We start from the raw sequence: 11,211 nt of genomic DNA, 5'->3' as shown, positions 1-11,211 counted from the left end.
ACAGTCCTAAAAGAATCATCTAAGAATTGGTGGCTCTCTCCCGATGGAAGCGTGTTAGAAACTGGTACTAGCTTCAAACCATTCAAGGATCTGCCCCCAAATAATCTGAGCTTTGGTTCTCCAAGCGAAACCGTTCCACCAGGTTTCAAAGTTAAAACTACCTGCATGGGCACCATACCAATCATCACTTCGGTTGAACCCGAAACTCCTATCGAAAGGGTTACCACCGAGAATGCTCAGGAAAGAATCAGCCAGATGGGTCTGAGAAATCCAGATGGTTCATATATTATGCTGACACTGCAACAAGGTTCAACGACATATGCGTCTTCGCAACTAATCCCTAATACCGCAAGCAATCAATATAGCAGGACGCAATATGTCTCGACTCAATCCAACAACTTTATATCTCAGTTGCAGCAAGTCGCGCTGCCACATTTGGCACCATCTTTCAATGAACAAGCATGAGTACAAGAATTTATGAGCAACTGGTTAGCGTGGATGCAAGGAAAAAAAGCTAAGAAAAGTCTTGAGCTAGCTCCTACAACTGAGAAGTTTGTGCCACATATAGCGAATCATCCCTTCATAGTAGCGCCTGTGTTACCTTTAACATTAGGAAGCTATGATGGATTGTCAGATCCAGATGATTTTTTGCAAAAATTTGAAGGAACTGCAAGAACACACAGCTGGGGTGACGCAGTACCATGCCATATGCTACCAATAGTGCTGCAAGGAGTAGCAAGGGAATGGTCCAATAACTTGCCATCCCAAAGCGTTACAGGTTTTGTGGATTTGCGCTCAAGGTTTCTTTTAAATTTTCACAATCTGCGCGCCCGCAAAAGAATACATGTCGAATGTCATGACATTAAGCAGAAATCAAAAGAAAGTTTGGGAGAAGTCATGGACAGGTACACCAAGGAGGTGGCCAAAATACAAGACCTTCCAAAAAGTCAGAAGGTGTCCGGCTTTATATATTGCATAGACACAGAAAGACATCTATCTTTATGGCAGAGGTTACGCAGAAGAGTGCCAGATACCTTCGCAGAAGCTATAAAAGAAACGCATGATTATATGCGTGCGCAAGAAGACATAAAGCAAAATTGTGGAAATACCTCTTCAAACATGGATATTGATGACGATTATTATCGGGTGCAAGGAAGAGGATCAGAATCTGGAAAGCGCTATGGTAGTAATGGGCCATCCCGAGGTGGTAATTACAATAGTGACAAATATCGCAAATTTAATAATAACAAGGGGGAGGAAGTCAAAGGTTTAAAAATAACCACGCTGATAACGTTGCATTGATAAAAGACCTCACGAAAACACCAAAAGAAATATTGGCTATGGAGGTAGTATGCAAAAGCTTCGATCCACCGATACCTTTGTCAAAATATGGGAATAGAGACAAAAGTAAATTTTGCGATTTTCATGATGATTATGGTCATGAAACTAATGAATGTCGGCATCTAATCGAAAAGGTAGTCGTTGAACTCAAAAGAGGAAGATTTCAACACTTGAAGAAAGGTGGAAAAACATCAAGTGAGAAGTCAAAGGGAAAAAAAGAGTTTCCATGACAAAGAAAGAATGATGGACAGGAAACAGAAAAAATATTAACATGGTCATCAGCGGACGAGCAAATCAGAGACGCAAGTTAGAATTGGCAGAGGAATGGGAAAACACTTCCATCCTATTTCCAGCCATAGCGCAAGAACCATCAGATGCGCCTATCACAATTAAAGGGAGCATTAAAAGTTGTGGCTACATCATAAAGCGATTGCACGTAGACACTGGTTGCGGCGTTGATATAATGTACGAACATTGTTTCCGGTTGCTGCCTGGAGCAGTACGAGCTAAACTAATAGCTCCCAGCACCGCATTATCAGGGTTTCCTGGGGAGTCCGCATGGCCAGTTGGGATCATCGAGTTGGAATTAGAGCTGGTAGATGATGATAATAAGGAGTTAGTAAGAAGTACAACAGTAGAATTTGCTGTAGTAAGGTCTTACTCGAAATATAATGCGCTTTTAGGATGCACAACTCTGCAAAAGTTGGCAGCTATTCCTTCCACGGTGCATGGTCTTATAAAGTTCCCAACTCCATTAGGAATCGCGACGATAAGTTCAGAAACACAAGACGCAAGTATTGCGGCTGTAGAACAAGCCGAAAAACAGCCAAGTAAAGAAGAACAGCTACGAAGCTGTATGATCATCACAAACCCACGATATCCGGAGCAAAAAATTAAAATCGGCGGAGGATTGTCTGATGAAACAAAGTTTAAGCTTCGTAACATACTAGCTTCTAACACGGATGTCTTTGCATGGAAAGAAGCAGACATGACCGGTGTGCCGAGAGAAATAGCTGAGCATTAGCTTAATGCAAACCCAAGTTTGATGCCAGTACGCTAAAAGAAACGCGGTATGGCACCGGAAAGAAGCGAATGGTTGAAGGCAAAAGTCGACAAGTTGGTTAAAGCAAATATATTGCGAGAAGTGCGGTACCAGACGTGGGTATCAAACCCGGTGCTGGTGAAAAAACCTGATGGGTCTTGGCGCATGTGCGTCCACTTCACAAACATCAACAAGGCCTGTCCTAAAGATATTTATCATCTACCAGAAATAGACTAGAAAGTTGAATCGCTAGCTGGCTTCCGGTATAAATGTTTTCTTGATGCGTACAAAGGATACCATCAGATACAGATGGCAGCACGATGAGGATAAAACTGCCTTTCACACCAGTCAGGGTATCTATTTTTATACAAAGATGCCGTTTGATTTAAAGAATGCTGGAGCAACATACCAACGCGTAATAGACGAGGCTTTTAAAAGTCAAATTGGCAGAAATTTAGAAGCGTATGTTGACGATTTGGTGATAAAAAGCATAACAGAGCAAGGTTTATTGGATGATATATTAGAAACGTTTGCGTCATTGAGAAAGATAAACATGAAGCTCAATCCGTCGAAGTGTAGCTTTGGAGAAGAAGAAGAAGGAAAGTTTCTTGGTCATATAATCACTGAGCGCTAGATACGCGTAATTCCAAAGAAAATAGACGCCATCGAAAGTATGCCTACGCCTAGAAATAAAAAAGAGGTGCAAAGTTTAACGAGTAAATTAGCCGCGTTAACAAGATTCTTATCAAAATCCGCAGAAGGATCGTTGCCCTTTTTTGGGACGTTGAAAAATTGCTTAAAGAAAACGGATTTTAAGTGGACAGAGGTAGCAGAAGTTGCGTTTCAAGAAATGAAAAAGCTATTAAAGGAATTGTCGACGATGACTGCGCCGATTGCAGGAGAGACGTTAATACTTTACTTAGCGACATCAAAAGAAGCGATAAGTTCAGTATTGATAGCAAACAGGGGCAGGTACGCGCTATAACCTAAAATATAGTTATTTCTTATTCAATAGACATTTAAAATTATATGTATTATGTTGTGCGAACAGGTACAAATGCCTTTATATTTTGTTAGTAAAGCTTTAACAGGAAACGAATTAAATTACCCTGCGATCGAAAAACTGGTTTATTCGCTTGTGCATACAGCCAGATGCTTAAGGAGATATTTCCAAGCGTATCTAATAATGGTCTTAACGGACCAACCAATAAAGCAGGTATAGCAAAAAACAAAATATTCTCAAAAGCTTAAAACTGCTTGAAAAATTCTTGCAAATTTATATTCGCTGAAAATTGTTGAGCATGTGCTATACAAACCAGAAAATTTTGGTCGCATGGCTAAATGGGCTATTGAATTAGGTGAGCACGAGATAAGCTTCTCACCAATAAGTGCGGTAAAAGGTCAAGTCCTAGTAGATTATCTGGCTGAAATAGCCGGAGACATTAAAATCTCGCATGAACCAAAAGAAATACGACCTCCGCCCGAACAGCTGTGGGAAATACACACAGATGGGCCTTGTGGTCCGAAAGGCGCAGGGACGGGAATAGTCTTGAAAAGTACAGAAAGAGAGGAATATACCTTTGTGCTACGTTTTAGCTTCCCTGTAACAAATAATGAAGATGAGTATGAAGCATTATTATCTAGAATGCGAGTAGCAAAATATTTGGAGGTAAAAGAGTTGTCAGTATATGTTGATTCACAGCTAGTTGCAAATCAATTCAACGGAATATTCGAAGCACATGATGAATCAATGCAAAAGTATCTGAAACTTGTTCAAGAACTTACGGTAGACTTCGATATATTCCAGATAATGCAGGTTTCAAGAACATTGAATAAAAAGGCGGATGCGCTCAGTAAGCTGGCTGCCTTAACATTCAGCCACTTCAAAAAAGAAATTTGGGTTGAGGAAGTGAAAGTTAAATCCATTGATACAGACGGTGTATCTGCCGCAGTCGAAGAAGATGAGCCAAGTTGGATGACACCGATAGTGGAATTTTTGAACACTGGTACAGTGCCAATAGATTCAATAGAGGCAAGAAAAATTAAAATGAAAGCACCAATGTATTTGCTAGACAAAGGCATTCTATACAGAAAGTCTTTTTTGGGACCTCATTTGCAGTGTCTTAATCCAACTCAAGCAGAATCAATTATACGAGAAATGCACGAAGGGATGTGTGCTTTGCATTCAGGGCACAAAACAGTTGCGTCTAAAATAATGCGGCTTGGATACTATTGGCCGTCAATGTACATAGATGCCGCGGAGGTAATACGCAAATGTCGGTCATGTCAGTTGCATGCACTGGTAAGCAAAGCTCCGCATAATGATACCATTCGCATCTCCATGGCCATTCTGCAAATGGGTAATTGATATAGTGGGACCATTCCCCGTAGGACCAGGAGGGGTAAAGTTTTTGGATGTGGCCATCGATTATTTCAAAAAGTGGGTAGAAGCCAAACCGCTCAAAACAATTTCAGGTAAACAAATCTGAAATTTTGTATGGGAAAACATCGTGTGTCAGTTTGGAATACATGAAATAGTAAGTGACAACGGTACACAATTTGATGGTAACCCATTCAACGATTGGTGCCAAGAGCTAAATATAAAGCAAACGTTCACATCAGTTGCACACCCCCAGGCAAACGGCCAGTGTGAAGTAACAAACCGAGATATCGTGTTAGGTATCTAAGCAAGACTCGGGTTGTGCTGAAGGGGTTGGATAGATGAACTACCAAATGTGTTGTAAGCACACCGCACAACCCCAAAAGGTGCGACTAATGAAACACCTTTCAGTTTGGTGTATGGTTCCGAGGCTGTAATACCCGCAGAAATAAACGTGCTGACCATGCGCATAGCTTCCTTCGATGAAAGTAGCAATAGCGAAGAACTGCGCGAATATCTAAATTTGTTTGAAGAGCGCAAGGAAATGGCGGTAATAAAAGAAGCAATCAACAAGCAAAGAATCGCAAGCTACTATAACAAGCGCGTACAACCATTATCTTTCCAATTGGATGATTTGGTATGGCGAAAAAATGAAGCAGGCGAAGCGGAGGACACGGGTAAATTTGGACCTAAATGGGAAGGACCATACAAGGTTATTGGTGTAAGCGATACATGGGCGTATCGGCTAGCGGGTTTAGATGGAAAAGCAATAAACCGCACTTGGCATGCACAAACACTTAAGCGGTGCTACATATAAAAAACAATAGAGGGACTAATCACCCCAAAGCAGCTGTTTAAAATTTTTTATTATGTAATTTTTCATTTTCCATTGTAAACATGAGAACTAAGTGTTGATCAAAAGACATTTCAAATAAATTGAATCATTCAGTTTAAGCTAATAACTTGTGTATTTTTACATTTGTTGATTGCATGCCCTTAAGCTGCACAGGGACACACTCCGAGTCTCAAGTGGCATAGTTTAGTTTGGTTACTAATACTATTTTTTAATGGTGACAGTAGTAAAACATTAGATTGTTTCAAATGCTTGTACACCGCCAAGACGGAGACTTGCACAGTCTAGACTATAAAATAAAAGTTTGGTTTACTTGTTAAAATAACACGAACATTGGCGTGTCCGGAAGACTCTTGAATATAGACATTGATTTGTCTATAATACGGATAAATTACATTGGATTGTATATGCGTAAACACTTATAAATTTTTTTTTTATAAAAGTCTTGAGTATAAACTTATAAGCATTGGTTTGCTTACTTTGTGTATAACATTGGATTGTTAGCACAAGAATAAAAAGATCATGAAATGATTGAGGGGTCGTTCCCGTCATGAAGTCATGGCATTTATTCTAAATTAGAGTTATTGCGTGCATAAAAATTGTAATGAATCGTTATATCCGCCATAATGATTTCATAAAATACAATAATCTAATTGCAGATAACCAATAGAAATATTCGATTATAATAAGTCGAACCTAACAATTACAGTTGGGTCAAAAAATATAAAGTCAAACGCTTAGCATAATAGCGTGACTTGTGCAAAATATAAACTAGTATATTCTAATATAAAAATAATAAAAGGGGTGACTTTTCTGGAACGTTGCCCTATACTAAGGAGAATATGTCATCCTCGCCCGCAGCGATCAGATGCATACCCCGCTTTAAACAGAAAATAAAAATATAATATAGGGATGCGAAACCTCCAAGGTTGCAAGGCCCATCCCTCACTAACAAAGAATTGCTACCCAAACATGGACAAATGGCATCCATTTTGGGTAGCCTAACAAGTTCAGTTGAACTTGTCATTCACAATCTCCTGAGCAGAGATGTTGGATCATTGATTAAAAGCTGCAAACGGGGAATGGGGATTTGTTCGAATCGGGCACAAGCTTGGTCACATCTTTCTTTTGCTCCATCAATGAAAAGCTTAGCAACATTCGAAGGAATCGAGGGGGCATATACATCTCCTGACAAATAACATTCCAAAACAGGGTGCGCTCATAAGCACGCGCAGCCACCATTGCTGCGCCGAACCACTGCTCGACTACTTTGTAGTCAAGAGCATGTTGGATGATTGTTGGTAGACCCTTTCGGAGAATGTCATACTCTGCCTTCATGGCATCTTGTTTTGCGCCTCACGATTCCTGAGCCTCAATCCAATCACTAAAACTTTCGTTCAAAAAGACGACATGGCTATCCGCCTCTTTCAGCTTTGCAGATAAAGATGCAATCTCAGACCCCATGAATCTCTTATCAGTGATGTGCTGGTCTTCGTCCTGATGTCTCTTCAACATCATGACATTTATGCGCTCCTCTATCTTCACATGTGCGGTTATAGCAACCGCAAGTTGGGCAGTCAGTCTGGCGTTGTCCTCTTCTAATTAATTTATTTTGGTTGTTTCTGTAGTTGATGATGTTGGTGGATGGGCGAGAGCTGCAGATATTTGCTGCAGACGGTTAAAATCTTTGGAAAAATTAAATAGTGTCGACTGTGTGTCAACATAAAGTTCTTCAAAGGGAGAAAGAGAAGCAAACTTCTGTAATAACTGATGCGGGACACAAGATTATAGAAATAAAATTTGTTTCGCAAACACTGGAAGTGGCACTTTCATAAACTCATTAACATTAGGGATCAATAGAGATGAATCGTCAGGATTCACGCATGCACGCTTGGCACAAGAAAAATAGTGGGATACACCACTTGGACCTGCAAATAAGGTACAACGATGTTATAAAAATTTAAAGAGCAGTTTAAGTGCAAGTCAGATGGTCAAAATTAATACCTTCGTCAAGTAACCTCTTGTAGTTACCAAGGCTTCTGGCTTCGGGAGCTTTATAAAGTGAAGGTATAGTATCAGAACGACTAGCTGGAGAATTGGTAAGATTACCAGAGTCAGGAACAGGTGCATATGATTCCATTTTCAACTACAAAATAAAATAAATGAAAACAAAATATACGTAAGACGTGAGTATGTAACTAAGGTTACATAGTAGACCGCAACAAAGTATAAGAGTGTGAAACACACCTTTTTACGATCAGATAAAAGATTTGGCGGAGAAGATGAAAATATTTGAATGACTGTAAATGGAAAAGATTGTGAGATGAGATATGCCAAAACCCTATTTACAGAGAAAATCCGTGGGTCAAAAAGTAACAAAGGTGTAATCACAACTGTACACGTGTGTCAATCTTAAGCTAAACATTTTGTTAAGATGCCCGATAGCATTAACAGGCGGTTGCATTATTACAATGTTTACCTTTTCGGTAAACAGTGACCGTTGTCACCTCGGGTGCAGAAAATGCAGCCGAAAAGACAGTTTAGTGACTGCACACATACATTGCATTTAATGCTAATACAATATCCGATTACGCATATATATTTAAATAATCTTATGCAGTATCCGGTTACACTTGAAATCCAACTAGGCATTCAAACAAAAATATTAAGCATGTTCATATGGTTCAAGGAATTTTTATGGTTCATTATGTGTATAAGTTTTCTTACTAGTTCGACGTCATACACTCATTGGAATTCTATATAACATCGAACTGGGGGACTTAATGATACGCATATCCGCATGATCATGCAGATTACGTATCCAAAAGTCCTGAACCGCACACTAATTGTCATGTAAGACATATGGCACGGGTATAGTCGCACTCTATGCGCCTATACCATCCGATGTGAGTTTTGTATACTTGCATAAGGGTCCAGTAAATTCTAGAAGAATGTACGGTATAATTAATTCAGATTCTTTTCCTTAAATAATGAAAGTTAGTTGGGATAAGATCGTAATTAATTAGGGAAGAGATCTTATCGAAACCTAATTCATGAGCCTATAAATACATAGCTCATAAACCCTAAAAACATAATCGGTTACTCATACATAACATAGTATACACATTATCATACGAACAAGCTTCATACGATCTCGCACGTAAAGACTTTCAGGTATGTCTCAATCTATAAAACCTTCATGTCTTTGGGCCACTCAACCCGTATGCTGGGTTGTTGGTGGACTCTCAAATCGGCCACCATGTCGGAATCGAAACAATACCGATGTGGGTTATCCACGACTAAGTGTCGGAGGTTCGAATATTGTTAGTCCTTAAATCCTATCATGCACTCAAGCATAGGTTCACCTTGACTTCGTGAAAATATGTTTGATCATTTACAACACTGCTAACGAATAATATAGTATAAACTATTAAAAAACAACAATTAACGTCATATTGATAAATATAAAGAATATAACATTAGAATTACATATTGTAATAGTTAATCAATGATTATTGAAGTTCTCCTCGCATTCTTGGTAGCAAATTGTTTAATCAACTATTCATGAGTTTTTTTTTTTTTTTGCAAAGAAAAAAGGGGAGAGAAGGATTTAATAGTACTACATGAGATTTTTATATAAATAAAAATCCTTCTACTTTTGGGATGATTAGAGTGGAAAACAATACTAACATATACTATATAATAACTATTATATCCATTTTAATTTGTTATTCCATTACTTTATGAATTATAATCTATGGCATGTACTTTAAAATACTAAGGAGTATATTCAACCTCATCTGTAGACAACAAAAATCTATATTCTTTCACATTGATATCTTAACAGGAAAATATACTGTATAAAATCAAAGCCATGCTATAAATATGAAATGCCCCATTCATATTAATTATAAACGTTTCATATTAATTGGTTCCTTTGCGAGATTTTGACCTCTATATGAGACGTTTTTCAAATCTTGCATTCGTTTTTAAAAAAATAACCATAACCTTTATTATTGAATAAAGGTCTTAATGACATAATTTAGATTGTCTATCAAAGACAATCTCCTCAAATAAATAAGTTTTTACACAACCCATTACAATATGATCAAATATATTACAACAAATACTCCGAATGCAAGTTTAAACAATATAAACAATTATGCCGACTCCAAATCTTGACCTTGGGTTGGCATACGACAGCGGAAGCATTTTTAATATTCACCTAAGAATAAACATGCTTAAAACGTCAACAAAATGTTGGTGAGTCATAGGTTTAATTTCTATATAATAATCATAACATTTAATAAGCCACAAGATTTCATTTAATTAAATGCGCAGGATCATTACAACTGCAAAAATCATTCATACGATGAGTCTCCTGGTAACTGACCTTAACATAGAGTGCTTAAGATATCTGGCATCATACATTTCACTATTCAAACGTATGACAAGAACCCTTAGAAGTACTAAAGCATTTCCACTATTCGAAAATGGGGGTGGTTGGTTCCCGTAGATCTACCTTTAGGATTCGTGTCAATTAGTGTGTTTCACTAATTCTTAGGTTACCAAGCATAATAATAAAAAGTACAGATATCCGGTATAACAAAACAATCGTAGAATGTAGTTCCATGAACTTGTGCTTATTTTGTAAAACATTTATTAATTTTGCATGTATTCTCATCCCAAAATAATTTAGATAGTAAAAATAGGACTATAACTCACTTGTGATGATTTCCGAATAGATGGTGATAAGACTTGGCCTTTTGACAAATTCACAAACCTAATAATAATATTCTTGTGTCAAGATATATATATATAATTAATATTCCATACTTATGATACTTGTGATAATTTTAATTGTCCATTGTTAGTAGTCTAACGTTCGTAGTCCAATAGTCCAATAGTCCAACAGTATAAATATATATATAAATATAAATGCGTATATTGTGCTAGAATTCACTAACACTATAATATATTGTCTTAATATAATAAGACACGTAATATGTATATTGTCTGAAGCAATCCGCGACCCATTGTATACATGTCTCAGGCTTGATCACAACTCAAAGTATATAATATTTTGGAATCCACTTCGACCCACAGCTAACTCGAGATTACTGCCAATGGTGTCTAATAGTTCATTCCAATAATATATATAGAAGAAGTCAAAATGATATGTCAAAACTTTGTATACGAATCCACGGTGATCAAGTCATATATATATATGGTGCCTTACGATCTTTATTAAGACTATAATATATTGTCGTAGAACTTAATCACGACTATTATAAATTGTATTTCCATAAGTTCGGGAACAAGACATGTATAAATACATGTAGGATACAAGGTAAGTTAGCTAGGATAAGGTTAGCATCCATTTTTATTAATCAAAACCGTAGCTAAAAACAAACAAAAATATCCAATTTTGTTTTACCCATAATTTCTTCGTTACAAATCCGTTTTGAGTGATTCGACTTGCCATGGTTTTTTATCGAACCATTATTTATTAATCTAAATAGGAAAAGTATATGTTTATAGTCAAAAATACAGCTTAGGTGTCAAATACAAGAAGATAGTCATATCCGTCGTAAG

At 37.5% G+C, this 11,211-nt stretch overlaps 2 protein-coding genes across 2 annotated transcripts; both read left to right on the top strand.

The window, feature by feature from the left end:
• Window positions 1-477: 477 nt before the first annotated feature.
• Window positions 478-1,571, top strand: LOC139888971 (uncharacterized). The gene is made up of 2 exons (XM_071871949.1): window positions 478-1,207; window positions 1,309-1,571. Exons 1-2 carry the CDS (start codon window positions 478-480, stop codon window positions 1,569-1,571), a joined length of 993 nt encoding a protein of 330 aa, XP_071728050.1.
• Window positions 1,572-3,056: 1,485 nt separating this feature from the next.
• Window positions 3,057-5,580, top strand: LOC139888970 (uncharacterized). Its single transcript, XM_071871948.1, has 5 exons — window positions 3,057-3,355; window positions 3,475-3,599; window positions 3,703-4,646; window positions 4,903-5,062; window positions 5,423-5,580. Exons 1-5 carry the CDS (start codon window positions 3,057-3,059, stop codon window positions 5,578-5,580), a joined length of 1,686 nt encoding a protein of 561 aa, XP_071728049.1.
• Window positions 5,581-11,211: the final 5,631 nt, after the last annotated feature.

This window comes from Rutidosis leptorrhynchoides, chromosome 2 (assembly GCF_046630445.1).
Source record: "Rutidosis leptorrhynchoides isolate AG116_Rl617_1_P2 chromosome 2, CSIRO_AGI_Rlap_v1, whole genome shotgun sequence".
NCBI lineage: Eukaryota > Viridiplantae > Streptophyta > Magnoliopsida > Asterales > Asteraceae > Rutidosis > Rutidosis leptorrhynchoides.
The sequence above is the reverse complement of the archived record's forward strand: the minus strand, read 5'-3'. Positions and strand labels throughout refer to the sequence as shown.

Excerpts from the sequence above, each read along its gene's own strand:
- LOC139888971 (XM_071871949.1), top strand. The coding sequence starts at position 478 with ATGAGCAACTGGTTAGCGTGGATGCAAGGAAAAAAAGCTAAGAAAAGT. Across the intron at positions 1,208-1,308 it reads TAATGGGCCATCCCGAGGTG|ACCTCACGAAAACACCAAAA; the intron begins GTAATTACAATA and ends CATTGATAAAAG.
- LOC139888970 (XM_071871948.1), top strand. The coding sequence starts at position 3,057 with ATGCCTACGCCTAGAAATAAAAAAGAGGTGCAAAGTTTAACGAGTAAA. Across the intron at positions 3,600-3,702 it reads CGGACCAACCAATAAAGCAG|AAAATTTTGGTCGCATGGCT; the intron begins GTATAGCAAAAA and ends TATACAAACCAG. Across the intron at positions 5,063-5,422 it reads AAACCGAGATATCGTGTTAG|GCGAAGCGGAGGACACGGGT; the intron begins GTATCTAAGCAA and ends AAAATGAAGCAG.